At 39.7% G+C, this 27,541-nt stretch overlaps 1 protein-coding gene across 1 annotated transcript in view; it reads right to left on the bottom strand.

Annotated features, from left to right (window-relative positions):
• Positions 1 to 6,331: 6,331 nt before the first annotated feature.
• LOC126474812 (ataxin-1-like) overlaps positions 6,332 to 27,541 on the bottom strand; it is a gene marked incomplete at its 5' end in the record, with an annotated part of 33,931 nt that continues 12,721 nt past the window's right edge. Inside the window, one exon of the mRNA XM_050102285.1 lies at positions 6,332 to 11,331. Within this exon, the coding sequence (XP_049958242.1) occupies positions 10,864 to 11,331 (468 nt within the window). The remainder of the gene's footprint in view (positions 11,332 to 27,541) is intronic.

The following is a 27,541-nucleotide window of genomic DNA, read 5'->3' as shown; positions in this document are numbered from 1 at the left end:
GGTTCGAGTCCCGGTCAGGGCACACATTTTCAACTGTTCTCATTGATGTATATCAACACCTGTCGATACCTTATGAGCTTGATTTAATTATCATTTCAAATCACAAACTGTACACTTCATGACCAAACAAACTGTTAAATATATTACACAGTTAAGTTATGAAAGCAGAGAAGTGATAACAGCAGAAAGTTGGAGTGACCATAAACTGATCATCTGGATTGCTTACTGAAGCGGTTAAGTAGTTTTGGTTACACAATGAGGGTTCTAAATGAAGTAGGTGACTCACCTGTTAGGAAAATTGTGTATCATGCATATTTTATATCAACTGTAGGATATGGCATAATTTTTTGGGCTGTTGAAAAGAAGCCTCATCAGTGTGTTCAAGCTATAGAAAAAATTATCAGAGCTATGACTGGAACAAATAATAGACAATCATACAAACCTTTATTTGCAAGCCTTGACTTGTTGATAATTCCTTCTGTGTTTACATACGAAACACTTCTCTTTGAGTTAAAAAACCCACTTCTTTTTTCAGCAAGTCACAAAGAAGATTTCATGTTAGCTTGCCACAGGCTAACATTATCTGAAAATATTCCATATTATATGCTTTGAAGCTTAGCAATAAAATCCCTTCAAAGTTCAAGTAGTGTTAGCTAGAACCCACGGGTGCAAACGTTGAAAAATATTTCAAAAGCAAATGGTACTACAGTGTGGATGATTTTATAAATGAGGAAGACAAGTAGCAGATATTTCATTTGTTTTGTTTTTCAGTTTTTTCTACATTATGTTCTATGTGTATGCTTATATTCTCTTTTAATGGAGGTATATGTTCTTTTTACATGTGTCCATACTTATAAACCATATACGAGGGCGGTTCAGAAAGTAACCTCCGATTGGTCACAGTGCGGGTTGTGGGGGGAGTAGCGACGCCATCTGTGCGTTCACGCACTCAACAGGTCAGTCGGCATCAAGCCGTGGTCGAGTGAACGTCGTACCTGCGCTAGTTTAGTTTTTGTGGCAGTTTGAAATGTGTGCTGCAATAGAAAACCCCGCCAAATGTGAAGTGCGTGCTGTCATAAGGTTTTTTACAGCCAAAGGATATTCTGCAGCAGCTATTCATTGTGAGCTTTGTGCCGTGTACGGACCAAGAGTTATGAGTGAAGGAGTTGTCCGTGAATGGGTACGTTTATTTAAAAGTGGACGAGAAAACGTTCATGATGAAGAGAGGAGTGGTAGACCATCATTGGTGACTGACGAACTCGTTCAGACAGTTGATGCAAAAGTTCGTGAAAATCGACGTTTCTCAATGTCGGAGTTGTCTACTGGTTTTCCACAGATTTCTAAGACTCTCTTGTACGAGATAGTGACAGCAAGATTGGGTTACCGTAAGTTCTGTGCACGATGGGTGCCCAAAATTCTTACCGACCACCACAAAACTCAAAGAATGGCCTCTGCATTAGACTTTCTGTCACGTTATGAGGACGAAGGAGAACCATTGTTAAACAGAATCGTGACCGGTGACGAAACCTGGATTAAGTACGTGAACCCTGAGACAAAAGAACAATCAAAGATGTGGGCACATTCAAATTCGCCTACCAAACCAAGAAAAGCCTCGCAAGATTTTTCTGCCAGAAAACTGATGGCAACGGTGTTTTGGGATGCCAAAGGGGTGTTGTTGGTTGAATTCATGGAACGTGGTACGACCATTAATCAAGACGTGTACTGTGAAACAATAAAAAAGTTACGACGGGCTATACAGAACAAACGCCGTGGTATGCTGACTTCCGGTATCGTTTTTTTGCACGATAACGCCCGTCCTCACTCTGCTCGCAGAACAACGGCCCTTCTTGAGTCCTTCAAGTGGGACGTTATCAACCATCCACCTTACAGCCCAGACCTGGCGCCAAGTGATTATCACCTCTTCATGCATTTGAAGAAATGGCTCGGGTCACAGCGGTTTGATGACGACGAAGAGCTCAAAGATGCGGTCACAGGCTGGCTCCAGGCACAAGCGGGTGATTTTTATGCAGAAGGAATTTCTAATCTTGTGAAGAGATATGATAAGTGCCTCAATCGCTATGGAGACTATGTAGAAAAATAGTGCAAAGATGTAGTTGTAAGATGTATATATTAAAATATTTTTATTTAACTTGGTGTATTTTTTTAAATCAACCGGAGGTTACTTTCTGAACGGCCCTCGTATTAACTATGTATCTATGTAGATGTATATATTTATATACTCCTTTTATGCAAGTATTTGATCTTATTATGTCCATATTTATAAACTAGAGAAACAAACATGAAAAATACTTGAAAAGAAAGATTTTGAATCACTATGGAAAATTGGGAACATCCATATGCTTTCTTTTAATGTATCTTGTTTCAAGGTATGCTTAGGTAGGCATAGAATTGATATGTGTTTACAAAATATGACAGTATACATGTGATGTGTTATGAAAGAACCTGTGACCAATGGAGACAGTGCCACAAGTTCCTCCGAAAAATTATAACACAACACACACACAAATGTCATACTAACAAATGTAAATGCACCTGATGATAGAGGTTTAAACCTTTGAAATGCATCGTGGAGATAAATAAACAGTGACTGGTAACAGTAAACTTGTTGTTTCATTTAACAGAATTTTTCATTGAGCAGCCACCAATGTTTCAGTCAAATGATTGTATATAACATGTTATGTGACAATAAAGATTCTATACTATAACAATTTCGTATGCAACTTCTGTTTCTACTTTGGTGGATTTGAGTGACTTGTCACTGCGACAAATACACATCTGCCTTTCCTGTTAGCCCATCCATTCAATATACACTTAGATTTGACCCTGATAATGTCACTGCCAGCAATTTTGGCGTTTATCCAGCTTTACATGTAGTATTATATGAGCTTCAAAACTTTTTAGGACTACTTCAAACTGTGAGACTCATTTGTGAATGCTTCAGAAGTTGATTACAAAGCTTTGAATTGATTCATATGTCAGGGCATTTCTTCTTTTACTAATACTTCAGGGTCTCCTCTTCACTGATTATAAAAATTATGGGCATTAAGCACCAGTACCTTATAGACTGCTGTCACTCCAGAAGTGTCAGACAGGATTTTCATCTATTGTGCCAGTATTCCCTGAAAGACGTATAATGCAAGGTCATGTAGTGAATAGAATATGCATTTAAAAAATACGATCACTCAAGAAACTTACGTGCTCTTTGAATTTCGGAATGACCATCACAAGGAAATGTCCCAATTACAGTTTCATATTCGACAGCAACTTTTCTTTGTCATGCACTGTTGAAACAGTAAAATAAGATTTAATGTCAGAATCATATGTCTTTGAAACAAGTACAGTCTGGTGCAGGACCACCTAACCTTCAAAACTTCAGAGAGACTAATAAAACTTCTGCAGTGACAGTTTATTAGCATCTTGGTGTGGGTGTTGAGACGGAGTCTAGAAGTTTTCAGCAGCAAACACAATTTTCATGGGGGCATATCTGACAATTGAGTCAGCTTGGAGACACTGGGAAGCATGCAAACCAAAATCTCAGATTGAGGCATTGTGCTGTCAGAGAAGATGACATCATAACAAGGGTTACTTCTACATAATTTCCAATCCTCTCTATTTTTCATCCAGCAAACACTGGTTCCTCAGCTGTGCAGCAAATAGTTATGTTACTTTCCAAAGTACCTCCGAAACTAATTATTATTTTGGGGTAACATCAGCACTTATACATCAGAGTTGCCTACCTTTGAGATCTTAACATGCTACCATGATTTTTTACCTCTCCTGGTCTTTCAAAGATGTTTAAGATCAGATAAACTAAGCCTCATCTCCTTGGAGATGTATCAAGTTCAACCTACTTTTCCTATTTTCACTCACTAATATAGTATGGCATTGCATTTTGGTGTACCTTGTCATTGGGGAACAGTGATCATTGCACAGAAGTGTATAGTGGAGATATTATGGGGTATTTACTACATAAATATTTATACACTTATAACATCTATTCCCTTATGAAGTCTGTTGTCAATAATCAGTCACAATTCAAAGACAACGTAACATTCATTATTATAATACTAGGAGGTATGACTTACGTTACCCATTCTACACCCTCAGTGGGGCACATGGAAGGAGTAAGGTTTCAGCCATAAAATCTTTGATCCCTTTCCCAGAGAGGTGAGGAGTTCAACAGACAATAAAATTAACTTCAAACACTAACTTAAACATTATCTGCTTGAAAACTACTTCTACTCGTTGTATCATAAATGCAAAAATGACTTGTTCCATAGCATAACAACATGATCCATGGAACATGCAAATAGCTTAAGTTTCTCTATGCTTGCAGAGTGATCGACATATCACAGCTGGCACCGTAACACTGTCATAACCACAAAGTTTTAATTTTCAAGTTCTCTGCAATAAATTATTAAAGGTCTGGTGCAACAAGTTCTGTCTCAAACCACACAAATGCTTTATAAATGACAGAAAAATTAAAATTTTTTCCATTGACACTGTTTATTTGTTGTTATCATAGCCAAAAATGTATTATGTTGGTGCATACGTTCATAGCAATTTTGTTTTGTATGTTCGTATTCCAGTTGTTTATTTATTTATTGTCATTTTTATTTCACAATTGCTGTTTGAGTTTATATATTATATTTGGAGATAGTGAGTGGAGCTGCAAACACTAGAAAATGGACTACCAAATCAAGAAATCAGAACATTTCTGATTTAGTCTTCTGTCTGAGTACAATAATGGGGTGATACTAGAGGCAGCACCCAGAAAGATTTACGCTGTGTATGAGATAAGCACTGCAGGAAAACAGTTTTCTTGTTTTAAGGAGAATAGTTTTGACATTAGTGGCTCTGCATGTTCAGGAAGACCTTCAAAGTTAGATGAAGATTGTTCAAATACATTAATCCACAATGATCCACATCAATGTACTCGAGAACTGGCAAATGTGATGAACTGTGATCATTCCGCCATCGTACAACATTTGCACGCAAAGGGGAAGGTTCAAGAATCGGGTGTATGGGTACTGTACGCTCTAAGTCAAAATCACAAAAATCAGCAGGTTGTCATATGTCAACCTCTGCTTGCTCAACATCAACTGGCTTGTGAACAACACCAACCATTGCCATCCTGTATCATTACTGAGAAATGGTGTTTTTATGGTAATATAAGGAAAAGAAAGGAATGGTTGAGCACAAACAAAGACCTACGGACATCCACAGAAGATTATGTTACGCACTGGATGGAACAGCGGCAGTGTGGTGTACTACAAATTGCTTCCCTGAGGTGTAATCATCACTTCTGACATTTATTGCCAACAACTGAGACATCTTACAGACACAGTATAAGAACAATGACCAGGATGACTGCATGAAGTGAAGCTACTCCATGATAATGCCCTCCTGCATTCTGCTGGACAACACAGTACAGGAGCTTGGAAGTCATTGTGCACCCACATTATTCATCTCATCTCGGCCCCTCAGATTTTCATCTTTCCACTCTATATCGAACAGCCTCCAAGGAACTTCCTTTCTGGGTGAAAATGCACTCTGTAAATGGCTCAATGTGTTCTTTGCATCAAAATCACTTGACTTCCATAGTCACAGAAGTAGGAAGTTACTCCACAGTTGGCAGACTACTATAAACAATGAAGGAGAATGGACTGTTGATGACTAAAGCCTCTGTTGTGTGTATCTGTTATGTTTATTATTTATGGAAAAACTCGACAGACTTAAGCACCAACCCAATAGTAATGAAAAACAATTGCTGAGCAACTGTGGTTCTTGAAATTCAGTTTTGATTAATAAATATGTTTCATAGCAACTGCTAACAGACACAATTTGTTCATATTGGTCTTTGATTGTTATTGATGCAACTTGTTTAAAGATGAAAAATTATGGCAATAAAATTGCCTAAACAGTTTGTTCTTCTATAATCTAACAATGAGGATGGCTTGCAATGGTTGAGTTGTATTCAGAACATGCAGCTTTTAATCACTATCAGCTACACAGATATAGATTTTCCATTGTGTCCCTACTTCCTTCTACCCTTGTACTCTAACTGGTCTAGTGGTATGTCTAAAATCTCTTCAACACTGCTTTTCTTTTCTCTTAGCTAATAACATGCTAGAACTTCAAAGTGGGAAATGTGGACTTGTTTCAGAAGTTTGTCATTCCAACCTCATGTGCATGTAATTTCTCTGACCAAAATGTAATATTTTACAAGTACTAAGGTAGTATTTTGATAGGTTGGTGTGGTTGTGGACAGAAGATATATACACAGGTTTAACATTTACGTCTTATTTTATTAACAGCAGCTTGATGGAAAATAAAATTAACATATAACTGACAAGGTATAGAAAAGAAAAACATGGCACTATAAAATTTAAATGTTGCTGCTATATTCTCAATGTACAGACATTTGTGTATACAAATAAGTATATTCATGCATGTCCAGTAACACATTCAAGCAACTAACACAGATATTCATATAAAAGCATGAAAGCAAAAATATCTATAACCGCATCTCACACACCCAACAAGTACATGGGTGTGTTCCACAACAAGCGCATTCACCCACCCACCCGCCCACACACACACACACACACACACACACACACACACACACACACACACACACACACACACACACACACACACACACACACACACACACACACAGGGTAAGAGAGGAACACAAAATAAAGAGGGTCCAGGGCCATATACCCTCCTCTCAATTCACACTCACACAAGAATATACAGACCCATGCTGGCTTGAACATACACACATGAATATTTACATGTCTAAATCCATTCAACAATACATAATTACACTGGAAACACTGGGCATGAAGTATATACAAGGCACTTTCATTCTCTGTATAAAAATTCAACTTTCACACATAACACATTATCAAACTATAAAGATTAACAGATTCCACGATTGTCAGCTTTAACATATTTGACAACAGAGATCTTTGCTTAAAGTATAATTAACATCTCTTTTAACATTAACATTTTCATTAAACAATACCATGATTACAGAATGAATATTTTAATTATGGTACGATACTATAGTTATTCACTTCATTTAACAAAATACAGGTTTTAAAATATGCATTATACTTTTATTTGTAACATGGTTTAGATCTGGATTCATGTATTTTTGCAAGTTTTTATATAGGTAAAACTATGCACTCTTAGCAACAAAATCCAATGGCCTCTTTCTGTTACAGAAGTCTGTACTTAGGAACACGAATGTGCAATTGTGAGGTAATCTGAAATTTTTGTATGTGAACCATGTCTCGACAGAAAGAACTAAATCGGGAAATAGGCATCTGGCACACAAGCTATAAATTCAATCTTTCAGAAACATATTTACCTGGCACAAAGTATGGCACAATTCAGGTTTCTTGATTTGATAATAAGGTGGACAAGTTTACAATATCACATCTGATGCTTTGTTGTCATAGGTGTCAGAATAATGAAGCAAATGGAGACATATTTTTACAGCTTCTTGATGTTATTCTTTCAGAATCATGCATATATTTATTAATATTTAAAAAGAGTGTGTATTTGATGCAATTCATAGTTCTTAGTTCTTTAATTCGTATGTAAATCAAATATTTACTTTTGCATATTACACCACTTTCACTGTTGGTCAGACTATGTGATTATGGATGGTGAAAGAAAAGAAAAAAACAAGGAAGAAAAGAAAATGAACACCGTATTGTAAGTACGGAATATAAAATAATAACAGGAGGCTTATTTTGATTGACATACTTATTTTTGTACAATAAACTACAACATACAAGAGAGGACCAGTTGAATAGAATTTCTACACATTTCTTTGGACTACATTTACTAACAGTGACAGGTACCAGATTTTAATATTCTTACACCAGATAAATTTTGCATACAAGTTTTTAAATCAAACTGCATCTCCTCAATATTACCACATTAATGTAAAAATACCTTCCTTCTCACAGACTTCACATAGCTTCTGTAAATCCATTATAAACGGTAATGACCATTACCAGCTCCATGTTAGGTCATAATGTACTACAATAAAGCTCTTCCTTGAATATTGGAAGTTAAAAATTTCTTCAAACATTACGACCACATAAGGGGACAAAATTACATCATGTTTGTTTTTAGGAACATTTTGACAATGCTAATGGACTGTATCTCATCTCTCATCTCTCTTGACTAGTAAATATGAAAGTTATGCAGTTTTTTTTCAGAAAAACTATGGAAATAGAGCAATGCAAAATTATTGACAATTCAATTAGACAATGCCGATTTCCAACACCCTTCACATATTTCAAAATACTATTTTATGGCAACTTTCTGGCCAGTTGACAATGACAAAACAGCTTTATAATGTACATTTACTTGTTTTCCATAGCATGTAACATTATTTGCACTGTGCTGTCAGCCCTGCCTGTATTTAGATTATCACTGAGCAAAATAATATAGTTGTTCACATTAAGAGACAGTTCCACATTAACAAGCAGTTCAGGTGAATGGTGCAGGATGGCACAAAAAATTCTGAACCCAAAGGTTTCAATTTTCTGGTCTCTATAATGGAAACAGTTTGTTTAAGTTACTCTGATACTACAATTCGTGTCTGGAAAGTCATCCTAAATGGTGGCTCAGAACTTTTCATACAGGTGGCTGTAAATGATACCTTGTAGTTGAAATGTAGTAAAAATAAGTACCTCAGTTTCTAGCTAATTCACTTTCACTGTAAACATGGCACACTTTTCAACAGAAATGAGGAAAAAGTGTTAAAGTGGAAGTATGTTTCTCATTTATTGAAATGGAAACAGTGAGATTATACAACAAGACAGGTCTGACAAGTTTACTTGAAGGGTCTCCATTGAAATTTGAATGTTCCATCACTTTACTCATCAAACATTTTGTACTACTGTTAATTTATGCAAATATAAAAGAGTATGGCAAAATCTCTCACATATTGACAGAAATTGCTATTTTGTTCCCGAATTACACCATAAAGAAAATATTGTCGATAAAGTTTCCTGACAAGGTCTGTTTCCACCATAATAATGAGGACAATGACAGGTGGAAAATGCAGAAAAAACAACTTAACAAATGGTTGTGATTCCAAGATAAAAAGCATAGTTTTTGGATTATTTTTATCCAAACTGGACAAAATTGGGACAAAACAATGTTCATAATGAATGTGGTCTTCATAAACACCAAAACTGCAATGTTTCTGTGTGTAAAAGTTTGTGGAATTTGTACATTTATGCAATATGTAACTTGATACTCATGACAACAGTTAAAGCTAAACACACAGAAATGGTTCATCATTTCATGTGTCACCCTGTGAGGTACAACGGGACATCTCAGTTGCATACATTGTCTTTGTTATGTGGCAGCCACATGATTGTCGTTGTACAAATGAAGGAAAATGAGCAATTCCCACATAATAAGGCCATAAATGGAGTTATGTGCATGTATTTGTTGGAATAACATTCAGCGACTTTCTGTCCTACTTTGTGGTAGACATTGGAATTATGATTTGTATTTATCCTTTTCATTAGAAATTAACCATGGAGCATAATGACAAACTGTTGACAAATACGTCCACATCCAGCATAAAATTGCAAATCTGTCTAGTGACTGCACACAATTCCTTTTTTAAAATAAACGTTTTAGCCAATGCAGAAGATTTGCTGGTACTGAAATGAGAAGATCTTAAGAGCTGCAAGACTCCACTCAGAAAATTTCCACTTAAATAAGTGAGAAAGACAAAGTCACTACAAATAACGTCAGATACACCAGCTGGACCCATATCTCATATAATTTATAGCTGAAAACGTGTCACAGGAAAAATATAATCTTTCTTTCAGCACTGTAGATGTCTGTGGTAAAATTCGCGGAATGGTTTAAAACTCATGTCTGAATCAATCTGGTACATTTCCTAACAAATTCCCTGTGTGTTTACTGAGGCACTTCCACAACAGATAACTTCACATCATTCCACAATTAACTAATGATGTAAAGAAATTTAGTTAATCAGTTATTTTGTATGTTCTCATATAAAAATCTGTAGCACCATTCTCACCCCCAGAATATACGAAGTATGAAGAATGAGACAAAAGAATATGCTTTGTTTTCAAATGAGATAATGAGCACACCCCTCTGTCAAAATTTGAGACATTATCACAGCAGTCTTAAAGGACAGGCAAGCTACAGCTAATTGAAAAATACACATATGGAGAAGCACATTCTCAAAACGTGAAATGGCTACCAAGACACACACTGCACAACACCTTTTCTGGTGTCCTCAATGGATCATCAATCACTTTCAGTGACTTCTTCTGCAAATGTGAACAAACAAGTCAACACTTTCAAATTATTTTAGTTCGGTTGTGCAGTGTTCTATTATCAGTTTGTTTTATCTCTTAAATGTACAATATTTCTTAATATAGAGTAATCTTGTATCACAGCACCTAGTACACACATGCAGTTCAGAAGCTCTGCAGTAAACTTTGTGCACAAATGCCAATTGAAAACTCTACACTGACACAGCCAACACATAAAAGCTGTCATTTTCTGGTCCAACAACATTTCTTTTACAAATGTGAACCACAACATAAAATATCTCATTTGAAATCTTCATTTCCTTCAATCCTTCTTGTTTTAACACAAGTATTGCAAATCAGTGATACCATGGCACCACTACAATATGGAAAAGTACATTTTACGTCAAGCACCATGAATGTTGTTTGGCTTTTATTATCACTTCAAGCCTGCATATCCACTTCAAAATAGTGTGACAGATACTAACAGACAGTTAAGCTGGATAAATCATTCCTTTGTCCGTTGTTGAAACTTTGGAGGATTGTCTTCATGAAACTGATCTGGTGCTGACCACCGTCTTTTCCTAGGATGTGATTGTTGTTGATGCAGTTGCTGAATGTGTTGTTGCTGTTGTTGCTGCTGCTGCTGCTGTTGTTGTTGTTGTTGTTGTTGTTGTTGTTGTTGTTGCTGCTGCTGCTGCTGTTGCTGTTGTTGCTGCTGCTGTCTCTGCTGCAACTGCTGCTGTTGCAGTTGCATTTGTTGTTGATGGTGTTGCTGTTGCTGATGCTGTTGCTGCTTCTTATGTTGCTGGGAATGGTGTGATGGACTCCGTGGTGTTAGAGATATGCAAACATCTCCAACTTGAAGGCGATGACATTTGAGCCCGTAACGCTGCATAGTTCTCTCTGGAGAACACGATGCCCAACCTTGTCCGTAAACAAAGAATGGTTGCTCCACTGGGCATTCGTACTCAACCTGCAGATAAAAGATACAATACTTCAGCATACACATACAGTGGAAGTTGTTGGTGGTATGTTAGCTTCACAAACTCTGAAATCAACATGGTGTCTGCTTGGTTTACTTCTGTCAACTAGTCACAGCACAGGATACGTAACATAATCAGCTAATCAGAGTACAGGACACATGACTCAGGTTGTGATTAGATTTGGACCTAATATCACAACTTAAATTGGTGAGAGTGACACCAGCATGAGTTAAATCAGTCAGTGTCACCTTGGTCATGAGTCCTGCACTCTGATTGCCAACTTGAGCAAACCGAGCAGCCGCCATGCCAGTATCAATGTTGGTAAAGGTAATACACCAGATCTGCTGGTTTACATATTAATTCTTATGTATTACGAAATATGCAGTTTCAGTGATATATCGCATTACAGATCTCATCAAAATGCATCATTTTTTGTATGCTTTGTAGTGCTAAAGTGGAAGGAACTGCTGCGCTGGAATTTAAAACTGGTAACTTAAATTAACATATTGTATAAGAAACTTTTGTTAGACAAATGCAACATAATAAAAGAAATATAACAACCAAGTATATTTATTTATATTTAATTCAAATACATTACTTTCCCAAACAATTGGCATTAAAATGGATTTTTCACATAATCATATTGTCTACTTGGTTTGCATCTGCACTTTGCACTAATGAAGCAACTTTTAATGCAATTTCAAACTGGCAGAATACCACTGACTATTCTTCTAAATTTTTTACGATCTCACCAACCACACATTTGACCACACACCACTGGGGATTTGATGTGAGGGGTGTGTGGGTTTGAGAGATGAATGCCGATTCAATTCATATCAGCTTTCCACTGAAAAATTCATCTGAATAAGTTCATACAAAATAATTACATCTACAACCTCTACTACTGTATAAGGCACCGTATCACAATATTATGAGAAGTAATTTTCCTATTTTACATTTTTCTGGTGCAGGCTCCTGGGCAGCGTGTAAAGAACTTATCCAATCAGCTTTCTGATCGAAATCGACTACTCACTGTGGGTGCATGTTATGTGCTTGAATGTAAACCAGCCACGAACCACTTCACAAGTGGGACAGTGATGTCAGTGATCAAGCGATCTAGCCAAGAGTGGGTGCATGCACAGAAACAGTACGCTGTGGCATCGCCTGCTAACATCGTAAGTTAACTTATTCTCACCTACTATAGTAATGGGCTTCATGTAATTTTAATATTTATTTTATATGTCACTTCGTTTTCGTGAGCGCAAAGACTGTGTGAGGGCCTGGTATTTTTCCTACTAGCGTTCTCCCACAAAAAAGACGAAATATCTGAAAACAAAGTGGTATTTACGTTTTACAACTTCTGGACAAAAAAAGCTTCGCTGTGCATAAATAAAAGCGTAAATAAATAAACGTTTATAATACTAATTGTTTCAGCGTGAAAATTCAGATCTGTTTAACGAGAAAAATAATTTTCATGCTATTTGTTAGACGTGTTTGTAAGTATATGTCTTCTCAAGAGGATAATTATGTTGATGTTTCCTATTCTTTCAGTCCTCAGGATTGTGGAGAGTTTACCGTATGACCTTTATCAAGACCATCCACTATGAACTTTTCTCCGGTCATTAATAAACTCTACTGTCATTGCTTGTTCCTAGATTCTGTTACTGTACTTCCATTTTCTCGTAAAAAGGATTGTTCCTCGTAACCTAATTTGCACCGTTCGGGTGGCGAACTGTACAACAGTCAACACCCATAGTACATGCAACTGTGACACCGATGCGACGTGCAGGTCGAGACTCACTCCAGCACTAAAATGGTAGGGGTGCTACGGTAAACTCGCTTGTCACGAGTAGTTGACTGAGACAAAAAAAATCGCTAGTGTAAAAGGGTCTTAAATGCGGCCCTGGTACATATTCTAAGCAAAACAATAGTTAGTTAGTTACGTGCTCCATTGATCTACAGCACGGAAAAACAGTTATGATGTGGAACGTGTCAAATGCACAAGAAATGCGCACAGGAAACAAGTTTTCTTTTTTTTTGTTTACATTGTAGTGTTATACCTAAATATTTCTATTATCTATTTCAAGATTTTAAACATGGCTGCAGCAGCAACTGTTAAAATTCTTCACAATAAAGGATGGCAGATTACTAGAACTTTTAAAGATTATTTTAACTTTCACGTAGACAGTGTCTGGCAGAGTGTTAATGAGTGGTTACACAATCGTAAGGTTGAAATTCAGTGTAGACATGATTTTAAACTTCAAAAACTGGAAAATGTTACCCCAAAATGTAATGTTGTTCATGCAAAAAGAACTGTCAATTGCGAACACCAATTTTTCGACAGAGTACTAAACAAAACTTCTATAAGCTTTACCCCTCAAGAAAGCGCCATGCTAGCGAGAGGTTTTAAATACAATTTCATGCCTGATATTAACGATCCTAAAGTGATAGATAATTTTATTGTTGACCTTAAAGTTGGTCTTGACTCCGTAAAAACTGAAAAATCCCAACAAAATAGGATAGCTCATGAATGTAGCGCAATTATAGAAAGAGAGGTCAAGTCGGTAAAAAACAGTGATTTAAAACAGAGAGGTGGTAACATTATTACTAGTATTAACCGTAAATTAAAAAATAATGAGGCTCTCATCACTAAATCAGACAAAGGAAATTCGCTTGTTGTAGCCTATAAAAGTGAATACATTGCTAAAACTTTGGCTTTTTTCGAAGAAAATGGTATATTTGAAATTGAGCAGGATCATACCCCTACGTTACAAAAGCAAATTAGAGATACGTTAAGGAGAAGTAAACATCTTATGAAAGAGTTTCAAAAGAAAACCTTAATTAACATGAACCCTAGAGCACCTACGCTTAGAAGTCAGTTTAAGGTACACAAAAGTCAACACCCAGTTCGTCCCATTGTTAATGGAATAAAGAGCCCACATCACAAATTAGCGAGATTTTTACACACTAAAATTAAAGAAGCCTTTGTTTTTGAAAACAATTACTCTGTTAAAAATAGTGCTGAGGTAGTAAACAAGCTAAAATCAATAGAGATCACTTCTTCCTCTCGTTTGGTTTCTTTTGACGTCGTAAGTTTATACACCAATGTTCCAGTGGATATCACTCTTAAGATTATTGAAGGTAACATTCGACAACATAAAACTTTAAGTGAGCTACAGTTGTCGGAACTTATGTCACTACTGCAGGTTGTACTAGATTACAATTACTTTCAGTTTAATGGTAAAATGTATGAGCAACCATTCGGCTTAGCCATGGGTTGCCCGTTAGCTGGCATCTTTGCTGACATCTTTATGAATGCACTAGAAGAAAATTTCTTCAAAAACAACCCTACGTTAGGCAATAAGATTTCTTTTTATGCTCGTTATGTTGATGATATACTCATACTATTTCAAGGTTGTGACCAAGATCTACAACAACTGTTTCATGTTTTCAACAGTTTCCACGAGAAAATGAAATTTACAAAAGAGATACAAAATAACGAGAGAGAACTCAATTTTCTTGATTTGAAACTTAAGTTATCGGGTAACACCATTAGCTTCGACATTTTCCGTAAAGAAACTTTCTCTGATAATATTATTCCTGCAGATTCCTGTCATCCTCAAACTCACAAGATCGCCTTTTTTCATTCTGCAGTTCATCGCGCTGTGAGCACACCTTTAGCACAGAATTGTTTTGAAAATGAAATATTTTTATTAAAATCAATAGCCACTAACAATGGATACGACCCTAAATTAATTGACCAAATTGCTAGGAAAAAAATAGCAGTAAAATTTTCTACTTTAGGAGATAACAGGGCAAAGAACTATGAGAGTAATAACTTTATTTCTATTCCATTTTTAGGGAACGTTTCATATAAGATAAAAAAACTTTTACAGAAACAATACGGTTATAGAGTTGCTTTTTCCGTAAATAATAGCCTCAAACGTAGAGTAATTCATAAGATTGGAGCACGAGAAGAACTCAGCACTAAGTCCGGTGTATACAAAATTACTTGTAATGACTGCCCAAACTATTACATAGGGCAGACAGGTAGACCCATTAAAGTTAGGTATAAAGAACACAAGTTAGGTAAAAATGGGGAAAACGTATATAATTCCACTTTTGCTGAACATCTATGGCTCTTACAGCACACGCCAAGAGAACTGGACGACGTAGAGCTGCTTCATGAAGCTGATAAAGGTGACAAACTAGACTTGCTCGAAGAATTAGAGATTTTCAAGCATCTGTCTCTAAAAGATGGTTTTGTTCTTAATGAACAGGTGCAGCTTCGAAACAAAAATTTTTTAGACAGTTTCAAACCCCTCATTGCCTTAATGTAATATAGTCTGGCTGACTAGGAGTTATTTTCTTGCTTGTTGATGCCGGTGAAATGCGCTTTTCCTATCTTGTTGGGATCTACATAATGTGATGTTTGTTAATTATGAATTTCAATGTGTATGTGTGGTTAAATGACTACTATGTTTTATTCATACAGACAGATGGTTTCGTTTTATTATAACATTTTGGTTGTTTCGCTAGTATGATTTCACTGCCTACGTTACGCGAGACTCCCGCGCATTACAGTAGTGCCCTCTCTCGTTAGATGTTCCAAGCGCAAGCTTTATCCGTTTGACACTAGGACACAGGTAAATTTGGTTCTATATTTCTAGTTTACATAAATGTCTTTAATTGGCGTGATACGCTTTATTTATTAAGACAAAGTTTGAATTAACACAACCTTTAATAATTTTTGATGCGCTTGTGTATGTATGTATGGATTGTAATATGCGCGAGTCTGGCACATGCAAGTGCCCTCTCTCGGCGAAACAATCTACCTTAGTGCCTTCACACTCGTGTCTCAACAGTTCATAGGCGAAGTAACATTGTTAAACTGTTCGCTTTGATCCTGTGCCCATTACACATGTTGTACAAATGGAGATGATATTTTAATTACTGACGACGCCTTTTGGCATAATTGTTTCATTATTCTCCAGTGCATGATGTAATTTTAGTAAGTACTAAAGATTGTGTGCCTGTATTACTTTAGCAATTTCACCGTTATTGAAGCTTCTGTTTCTCACTTTCGTTGATATGGCTTTTCTAATGAATGTGTCTTTCTATTCAGGAAATGTACTTCTGATGAAGGTATGTTTATATGTACCGAAACCTTGGTCAAGAATTTTAATAAAAAAAATTCTGTTATCTATCTCATTCCCTTAAATGGCACAAAATACATATATTATATCTCCAGATTTATTTACTCGTATTCAAGAATTCATCTATGGTATAGAAGAAGTTGTCAAGGAAGTATGATTTCAATTTGTTTTTGAAACTATTACTGCTGTCTGTCAGATATTTTATTTCATCTGGTAATTTATCAAAAAGTTTTATAGAAGCATATTTTGCCCCTTTCTGTGCCACAGGTAAGTTAAGGATAGTTAGATCTTTCTTTTTTCTGGTATTGTAATCATGAATGTCGCTGTTGATTTTAAACTGGTTCATGTTGTTGAGAAAAAATTTCATTACTGAGTAAATGTACTGTGAAGTAGTTGTAGGAGTTCCTAACCTTTTAAACAGATGCGTACAAGATGTGCGACTATTCCCCACACATTATTCTAACAACTTTCTTTTGAGCAGTGAATATCTTTTGCCTAAGTGTTGAGTACCCCCAGAATATTATTCCGTGTGACATCAGAGAGTGGAAGTATGCAAAGTATGTTAGCTTACTAATTTCTACATCCTCAAAATTGGCAGTTATTCTGATTGCAAAAGTTGCTGAACCTAGTCGTTGTAGGAAATCCAAAATATGAAATTTCCAACTAAGATTCTCATCTATATATACACCCAAGCCGGCCGGAGTGGCCGTGCGGTTCTAGGCGCTACAGTCTGGAACCGAGCGACCGCTACGGTCGCAGGTTAGAATCTTGCCTCGGGCATGGATGTGTGTGCTGTTTAATTAGTTCTAAGTTCTAGGCGACTGATGACCTCAGAAGTTAAGTCGCATAGTGCTCAGAGCCATTTTTTTGGTACACCCAAAAACTTAGTATGCTCTACCCTGGCTACTGACTTCTTTTGATGTGTTATGTTTTTTGAAGGAATTATACTTTTTGCTGCAGAAAATTGGATGTACTGTGTTTTTTAAAAATTCAGAACAAGTCCATTCGCAGAAAACCAATTAATAACTTTTCCAAAGACCTTATTTGCATAATTTTCTATCGGACTTTCTTTTACTGGATTAATAATTATGCTTGTATCATCAGCAAACAGTGTCAGTTCAGCATCTTGTTTCACATATGGAGGGAGGTCAATCACATATATCAAGAACAGGAGGGGACCCATGATTGAACCTTGTGGAACACCTAATGTAATTTCACCCCAGTTGGATGAAGTGGCAAACTCCTTTGAATCACTTGAAGCATATGAAGAGCCTTTTTACTACCTGTTCAGTAGATATGACTTAAATAACTCGAGGGAAACTAGCTGGCTTCACGAGTACATGCGATGGAAGTAGGAGTGAGGTCAGCTGAAATCCCTGGCGCTAGCTTTTACGCTACGGCGCGGCGTATTGGCTGCACGCGAAATAGCGATGACGCGGCGAACGGCGGGCCAGGAAACCCGCGGGTCAGCTTGCGCCGCGTGACCTTGAGAGGCGCGCCGCAGCCAGCGGAGGTCGGCGCAAGGCCGCCATACCTTACTGGCGTGCACCCGCGCCAACGTGGCTAGTCCCGTAACGGGGAAAAAAGGAGTCGCTTTCCTGTCTTCGCTTCCACTACTTCGAATATACTCGCCGTCATATTCTCCCCTTCTTAGCATTTGAGGCACGGGAGCGCAGTAAGCAGTGCGCAGAAACAATAACATCTCTGCTGATGTGCTCACAACGTATCTGTGTTTTCAGTGTTAGTGGCGCCAGGTTGCGCCGTTCTTGACTTTAAAGCCTATTTTACACGACGACATTGGGTTGCGCCACTCGTTGCGTGGAACGAGTTGCACGCAAATGGTTTCATATTTGACTGTAGACACGGCGAAACCAGTGTATACTTCAGTTTCGTCGTTTTCTGGGTTCCTGAGTCGTGTCTGAAATGAAAGTTTTGGCAGCTGCACGTCGCACGAGATGTGATGGAGTTAAAGTTTGTTGCGTGAAATCAGTGCATAAGAAAAAAATAAGAAATGTGATTCGATTCGTGACTGGATGAAGAAAAGACGTCAGCTCGGTTGCTCAGCATCATTCCTGATATATTTTAAAACGGAAGATCCCAGAAGTTCTTTTAATTATCTTGGAATGTCACCGGAACTGTTCACGTTTCTTCTAAATAGAGTTAATTATGCGATAAGGAATAAAGGTACTGTAATGCATGAAGCACTGTCGCCAGAACTGAAATTATACATCACATTGCGTGCATTACAATCGAGAACACTCGGCATGCTATAAGACACGGTTTTAGTTGGTGATGACGCTATTTAATGAACACCAACAATTATTAACATTAACAGTAGTAATTATTAACATTAGCAACAATAATTATTCGAAGCAGGCCGCATTAAGCAGAGAATGGTTTGCAAACTACTCTCTTGAAGACAGATCTGTACAGTGGCAATATTTCAAAATTCTAACACATGTGAATGGGGAGCACTGCAGCGACGTTTTAAATGGATGAATATTGAATAAAGAATGCAGCTTCTTGAATTTGTATAGCCTTCCCTCCTGTCAACAATAAATATTCTTTAACAAAGAGTTGGCCAACTCGAACGATGGGATTTTAGTCTTGTTGACAAGAGCATTGCCACAGCTAGAATTACACTTGTTTGTATTTTTCTTAATTCAGTTGTATATGTGCTCCTAACTCAATAAATTTTGCCCTGAAGCTCAGATATTGTCAGACCATCTTTATTATGATCGCACATGACGGTCTCAGCGGCAGCAAAATGTTGCTTATTTTTGTAATCACCATCACTGAAATCCCACAAACACCTATACAAAGCATAGATATCCAAAAAGCGAACATTATTCTCCGTTCCCCACTTCATATTTTAGTTTGTCTACACTCTACGAACACACATAACCTCAAAACTTATGCAACTAGTGTCGCCAAAGTTGGAACAGCCAAAAGTTTTTATAGGTTTCACCGACGAGTTGCGCAAACGCGCGGCGCGCATGCGCAGTGGCCGGTAGCGCAGGTGTGTGCAGCCTACTGCCATCGTGCAAACTAGATTTTAAAGCTCACAATCGTGACACAAAATGGGACTGAAGTAGTGCTTCATGCTTTCACCCGCGATGCAAATTTGCAAAGCATCTGACGAAATGCTGTAGGAAAGACGCTGTGCATGCCGCAAAACGCTAGAATATGTACTCGTCACTGCGAAGAAACAGATTAGATAAAGGCACTTGCATCCAGAACTAGTAACAGCCATCAAATTCGAATTACTTTCCGCCCAGTCCTCGTATACGACAATTTGCCCAACGCACCGAACGTATCCTGACTGCTGATCTAAAAAAATTACAATTTGCGTCACTATGCGAACATGTCTACGTCGGCGGTCATCAAAAGATGAAGTAAATAAAGCCGATGCAGTTCACCATCGCGAAACAAGAAAACGGCTTTTGTCATTATATCAGGTTGCCTTCCAATCAGAACGCTGTTGCACGCGACTGTTATATTGACTTGCAAATAATAGATTTCAGCTATCAGCCGTCCTTTTTAAATTTTATTGGCAGATCTAGATTTCAGCTAGAAACTGGCCATTCTCATTGCATTATCATTTTTGATCAATGCATGTAATGCCTGTTGGTCGGGTTTCATCCACAGTTCATTGCAATGAACAAGGACGAGTGATAGCTCAAATCTATTATTTATAAGTCATTATATTATATGACATACATTAACAATATTTATTTAAATTAAGTTTTGTAGGAACTTCGATTTAACTGCAGAAGCGAAGCTCTTCTAAGAGCGTTTGTTCGACAACACAAACTCCCTACCAAGATTCATGGTGCTAAGGTATGGCTTTTCCCACGCCACATCTCAGCTTTGCTGAGCTGAAATCACGATGAATGAACTCGTTTACGTTTCCTGTAAATCGTGTTTTGTAGCACTTTTCTCATGCTTATGTCCTTTTACATCTACATCTATACTCCGCGAGCCACCTTACGGTGTGTGGCGGAGGGTACTTATTTTACCACTATCTGATCCCCCCTTCCCTGTTCCATTCACGAATTGTGCGTGGGAAGAACGACTGCTTGTAAGTCTCCGTATTTGCTCTAATTTCTCGGATCTTTTCGTTGTGATCATTACGCGAGATATATGTGGGCGGTAGTAATATGTTGCCCATCTCTTCCCGGAATGTGCTCTCTCGTAATTTCGATAATAAACCTCTCCGTATTGCGTAACGCCTTTCTTGAAGTGTCCGCCACTGGAGCTTGTTCAGCATCTCCGTAACGCTCTCGCGCTGACTAAATGTCCCCATGACGAATCGCGCTGCTTTTCGCTGGATCACGTCTATCTCTTCTATTAATCCAACCTGGTAAGGGTCCCATACTGATGAGCAATACTCAAGAATCGGACGAACAAGCGTTTTGTAAGCTACTTCTTTCGTCGATGAGTCACATTTTCTTAGAATTCTTCCTATGAATCTCAACCTGGCGCCTGCTTTTCCCACTATTTGTTTTATGTGATCATTCCACTTCAGATCGCTCCGGATAGTAACTCCTAAGTATTTTACGGTCGTTACCGCTTCCAATGATTTACCACCTATGGCATAATCGTACTGGAATGGATTTCTGCCCCTATGTATGCGCATTATATTACATTTATCTACGTTTAGGGAAAGCTGCCAGCTGTCGCACCATGCATTAATCCTCTGCAGGTCCTCCTGGAGTACGTACGAATCTTCTGATGTTGCTACTTTCTTGTAGACAACCGTGTCATCTGCAAATAGCCTCACGGAGCTACCGATGTTGTCAACTAAGTCATTTATGTATATTGTAAACTTTTACATACGGTATGAATTTTAAGAGGCCTGATCGAAAACCGAAACGGCAGTGCTGTGACTAAAAGAACTGTACGTGGCAGCCACATCAGCTCATTTCAGTGCCTTCTAGATTTAAGGGTTTAAGGTAATCACTTTAGTGAAAACATTGATGTCCACCGATCCGTTGAATTTTTTTTTTTTTATTTTTAAACCGGTGATACGTTATCTACATCTTGTTTTCCCATTGTAACTTTTTTGAGAGCCAACTTATAAAACGTGCACTGATTTCCAACATTCACTTTGGCAGAAACTGCAAAAACAGACTATATTTTGCGCTTTCTGAGCTGCGTACGTGTTTCGATGTGAAATTTGCTTGAATTTTATTAAAGTCGCCAGTGTTTGTTTAAACGATCGGCGAGCCGCAGTACGTATCAGTAATGTACTAGCATTGGGAGAATGGCGATTTACATTTCATTATTTCAGTAGAAATTCACGAAAGCATTGCCTAGGCGCCCGCCTCACCTATCATTGCGCTGTGTGCGAGCTTCAGGCTGTTCTTCAGTGAAGGTACATCGTCCGCCAGTAGTAATGCAAATGCTTACTGACCAATCGTATTTCTTCTACCGAAGGTTCCAATCGCTTGTCGGAACTGAGCAGGCGATGTAAGAGCAAGCACGTTCTTTAAAAGGAAAATGCTGTCCTCTTACATTTGCAGCACTAGAAAACTGATAATTCAGCTCTAAATAGCATCTGATTCATAAGACGTGCCACACAAATTGTGAAGTGTACATTTCATTTTCTTTGTCGTTTATTTGCTTTTTCTGTGTTATAAACGCTGTAATATTACTAAAATCCTAACGTCTTTTATATGACCCATTTGTAGTCAACTCTTAACATTCTTCGCCCGCATCTCGTGGTCGTGCGGTAGCGTTCTCGCTTCCCACGCCCGGGTTCCCGGGTTCGATTCCCGGCGGGGTCAGGGATTTTCTCTGCCTCGTGATGGCTGGGTGTTGTGTGCTGTCCTTTGGTTAGTTAGGTTTAAGTAGTTCTAAGTTCTAGGGGACTTATGACCACAGCAGTTGAGTCCCATAGTGCTCAGAGCCATTTCTAACATTCTTCCGTAAATAGCTTGTCAGTATTCTGCAACCGTGTCTCACTAAACTGACTAAATATGCTTTGTGTACTCCAATTTGCTCTGTGTGTTGTACATTGCTTGTTTTCTTTTTCTGAATGAAGAGACTAATCCTGGCACATAAAGGGATTCGAATGCAACTCTCATCACAACAAAAAGAATGAATTATCCTTGTGGCCGTTATCTCAGCTCTGCTTTCGTGGAAGCACAGAATGCGGGCACAGGATGGCAGCCCTTCGGGGGGGATAGAGCCAGGGCTTATTGCCTCGCACAGCTACTCACACTACGTTCTCGTTTGTTTACAGCCGCGATCGACTGCAGCGATACACTGTCCGCACAGTATCAGCGTATGCAAAGATAATGTAATTAACACGCAAAATAAACAGTTCAGCCACCTTGTTCCCTAACACAGCACATACTGCATTGTCCAGACTGTGGTATCTCTCAGGCGATCTTCTGAAGATCGTTTCATCTATGTCCATGTCAGGTGTTCACACACATTAGTATGTCGCATATCTGTTTATTGATTAACAGTTTCATATACACTCCTGGAAATGGAAAAAAGAACACATTGACACCGGTGTGTCAGACCCACCATACTTGCTCCGGACACTGCGAGAGGGCTGTACAAGCAATGATCACACGCACGGCACAGCGGACACACCAGGAACCGCGGTGTTGGCCGCCGAATGGCGCTAGCTGCGCAGCATTTGTGCACCGCCGCCGTCAGTGTCAGCCAGTTTGCCGTGGCATACGGAGCTCCATCGCAGTCTTTAACACTGGTAGCATGCCGCGACAGCGTGGACGTGAACCGTATGTGCAGTTGACGGACTTTGAGCGAGGGCGTATAGTGGGCATGCGGGAGGCCGGGTGGACGTACCGCCGAATTGCTCAACACGTGGGGCGTGAGGTCTTCACAATACATCGATGTTGTCGCCAGTGGTCGGCGGAAGGTGCACGTGCCCGTCGACCTGGGACCGGACCGCAGCGACGCACGGATGCACGCCAAGACCGTAGGATCCTACGCAGTGCCGTAGGGGACCGCACCGCCACTTCCCAGCAAATTAGGGACACTGTTGCTCCTGGGGTATCGGCGAGGACCATTCGCAACCGTCTCCATGAAGCTGGGCTACGGTCCCGCACACCGTTAGGCCGTCTTCCGCTCACGCCCCAACATCGTGCAGCCCGCCTCCAGTGGTGTCGCGACAGGCGTCAATGGAGGGACGAATGGAGACGTGTCGTCTTCAGCGATGAGAGCCGCTTCTGCCTTGGTGCCAATGATGGTCGTATGCGTGTTTGGCGCCGTGCAGGTGAGCGCCACAATCAGGCCTGCATACGACCGAGGCACACAGGGCCAACACCCGGCATCATGGTGTGGGGAGCGATCTCCTACACTGGCCGTACACCACTGGTGATCGTCGAGGGGACACTGAATAGTCCACGGTACATCCAAACCGTCATCGAACCCATCGTTCTACCATTCCTAGACCGGCAAGTGAACTTGCTGTTCCAACAGGACAATGCACGTCCGCATGTATCCCGTGCCACCCAACGTGCTCTAGAAGGTGTAAGTCAACTACCCTGGCCAGCAAGATCTCCGGATCTGTCCCCCATTGAGCATGTTTGGGACTGGATGAAGCGTCGTCTCACGCGGTCTGCACGTCCAGCACGAACGCTGGTCCAACTGAGGCGCCAGGTGGAAATGGCATGGCAAGCCGTTCCACAGGACTACATCCAGCATCTCTACGATCGTCTCCATGGGAGAATAGCAGCCTGCATTGCTGCGAAAGGTGGATATGCACTGTACTAGTGCCGACATTGTGCATGCTCTGTTGCCTGTGTCTATGTGCCTGTGGTTCTGTCAGTGTGATCATGTGATGTATCTGACCCCAGGAATGTGTCAATAAAGTTTCCCCTTCCTGGGACAATGAATTCACGGTGTTCTTATTTCAATTTCCAGGAGTGTAACAGCTGTGCTATATGGTCCGGAAATTCTTTTGTGATTTATACTGCTCTTGTTTATTCCGGTTTTTGTACTCGAAAATGGCCTAAGACCAGAATCTGGACCGTACAACAATAAAATAAAAGCCGGCCGTAGTGGCCGCGCGGTTAAAGGCGTTACAGTCCGGAATCGCGCGACCGCTACGGTCGCAGGTTCGAATCCTGCCTCGGGCATGGATGTCTGTGATGTCCTTAGGTTAGTTAGGTTTAATTAGTTCTAAGTTCTAGGGGACTTATGACCACAGCAGTTGAGTCCCATAGTGCTCAGAGCCATTTGAACCATTTTGAATAAAATAAAAATTACTATAGCCAAATGGCGGCAGTATACAAAAAAGGGAGGTCTTGCTGCTGCTTCGCTGCAGTTTTGCAGATTTTCAGAGGTCGGAGAGCGTGTGCGGAAGTAAATATCTACTTGGCCGAAAACTTCGATTTTTGCGACGGCAATGGAAGCGAGCAAAAACGTGGAGGGATGTGTAGCTTACCTGCCCTCGAGCCAGTAATTTTCGTGCCATTAAGTTTCGGCTGCCTGTAACTGCAGCACTTCGAAAACGCAGTTCCAATCAATTAAAGACTGATAAAAAACTACTTAAGGTCGAGTGTGGGTGAAAGCAGCCTCTCTATCTTGTCGATTACGATACAGCAGCGAAACTTGATTTCAATGACTTAATCGATAAGTTTGCTTCGCTAAAAGAAGGGAATGCAAAGTAAAATTGTAATAAAAACCCAATTCCTGGAAAGGCGTATTTTCCCAGGTCTCCATTATAACCCATTTTATTTTTAATTAACAATTCATGCACTACTAAAAATTTATCAGGAGCAAATAAAAGCTGTTCTTTATTGTACACCATATTAAAACAAATGTACAGTAGGTACCATAATCAATAAGATATCGATTTTGTTTTACTTTCAATTGTTCAGTTTATAGAATTTATTTACTGCTATTACACACTTAATTTATTGTGTCCAATATTTTTCATCGATATCGTTTTGCTAGATTTGCTAAATCTCCGTACAAAAATTGCAGAAACATCGTTTTATTGGGAGGGGGGGCGGGGGTAGAAGAGATGGAACTTTGGCATTCCAGGCAGGAGAGCAGGGTTTTCTCAATACAGCTTCGGATGAATATCTAACCGAGATGGTAAGACGGCAGACGCCTTTGAAAAATGTAAGAAGCCAAGGATATGATAATGGTTCGAATGTGAAAAGGAAAAATATTGGAGTTCAAGACGAATTAAGGACCTTAACCCTGGAGAAGCTTTTGTTCCGCGTGGAGCTACGTCATTAGACTTTGTGAACGATGGAGCACTACCATGTCCTGATGCCATCAATTTTTTCAGTACACTGCTTACTTAATCTGACTGTAAAACTTCTCAGAGATACCCATTGGGAAAACCAAATAGATGCCTTGGAGCCTCTCACACACTAGACTGAACACTTGTATGATGCTGTTTATGAAACTACTGAAAATTCTGAAGTAAAACAGAACAGATGGTATTGCAAGATATTAACATTTAATACCGGAAGGAGATTCAGAAATGTATTTCTGCTACAGAGAAATGTTTATGTCATACAACTGTAAAAGAAAAAGAACCATTTCCACGTTCAATTAATTAGGAAGTATTTTTAAAAGTCTTGCCAAGAGCAGGAAAGGCAGCTACTGGCTGAGGGAATGGGGACGGAGCAAATAACATGTAGCTTGTGTGAAAAAATGTTCTCGAAGCGGCTCTGATTTTATGTATGTGTACGAAATTGAGCCGCATTATAACACTTCTTTCGTCAGTCAGTGTAGTTACTGTAGCGCATCTTGCAGATATTCCTGTTTCGTAACAAGACGTTAATGGAGGTTCAGAGTGCGACAATGGAAGTGTAGGCTCTGGCGACAGTTTCTGAATATCGTGAAGAGAAGAGGTAGAGAGAGAGAGAGGGAGAGAGAGAGAGAGAGAGAGAGAGAGAGATGGTTCAAATGGCTCTGAGCACTATGGGACTTAACATCTATGGTCATCAGTCCCCTAGAACTTAGAACTACTTAAACCTAACTAACCTAAGGACAGCACACACCCAGCCATCACGAGGCAGAGAAAATCCCTGACCCCGCCGGGAATCGAACCCGGGAACCCGGGCGTGGGAAGCGAGAACGCTACCGCACGACCACGAGAGGCGGGCGGAGAGGGGGAGAGAGAGAGAGAGAGAGAGAGAGAGAGAGAGAGATGTTTTGGCGACGGCAGCTGGCCGCAGTGGAGGGACTATTTCAAGTGGGCAGATCCGCTATTATGTTTATTTTATGCACGGCGCGAGATTTCTTTTGTTTTCGGCCCGGCCGCGGACGGAATTAGACGCAGCCGTCTGTGGCGGCGGAGGCGGCGCACCCCGCCATAGCACAAACGATCGCCTGCCTGCCTGCCTGCCTACCCAGGGCCGCCAGGTGGCGCGCTCACAAGGAACTCGAGAGCGAACGCGGACTTGCAGCTGCTACGGTTTTGTGACGTCACAACGTTTAATTTCACCTTGCGCATCATTCCCAACCGAGAACGAGGAATGCCATCAATGAATGCCAGATTGCCTTCTACGCCACAAATACACTACTGGCCATTAAAATTGCTACACCAAGAAGAAATGCAGATGATAAACGGGTATTCATTGGACAAATATATTATACTAGAACTGACATGTGATTACATTTTCACGCAGTTTGGGTGCATAGATCCTGAGAAATCAGTACCCAGGACAACCACCTCTGGCCGTAATAACGGCCTTGATACACCTGGGCATTGAGTCAAACAGAGCTTGGATGGCGTGTACAGGTACAGCAGCCCATGCAGATTCAACACGATACCACAGTTCACCAAGAGTAGTGACTGGCGTATTGTGACGAGCCAGTTGCTTGGCCACCATTGACCGGACGTTTTCAATTGGTGAGAGATCTGGAGAATGTGCTCGCCAGGGCAGCAGTCGAACATTTTCTGTATCCAGAAAGGCCCGCACAGGACCTGCAACATGTGGTCGTGCATTATCCTGCTGAAATGTAGGGTTTCGCAGGGATCGAATGAAGGGTAGAGCCACGGGTCGTAACACATCTGAAATATAACGTCCACTGCCGTCAA

Source organism: Schistocerca serialis, chromosome 4 (genome assembly GCF_023864345.2).
Source record: "Schistocerca serialis cubense isolate TAMUIC-IGC-003099 chromosome 4, iqSchSeri2.2, whole genome shotgun sequence".
Lineage (NCBI taxonomy): Eukaryota > Metazoa > Arthropoda > Insecta > Orthoptera > Acrididae > Schistocerca > Schistocerca serialis.
The sequence above is the reverse complement of the archived record's forward strand: the minus strand, read 5'-3'. Positions and strand labels throughout refer to the sequence as shown.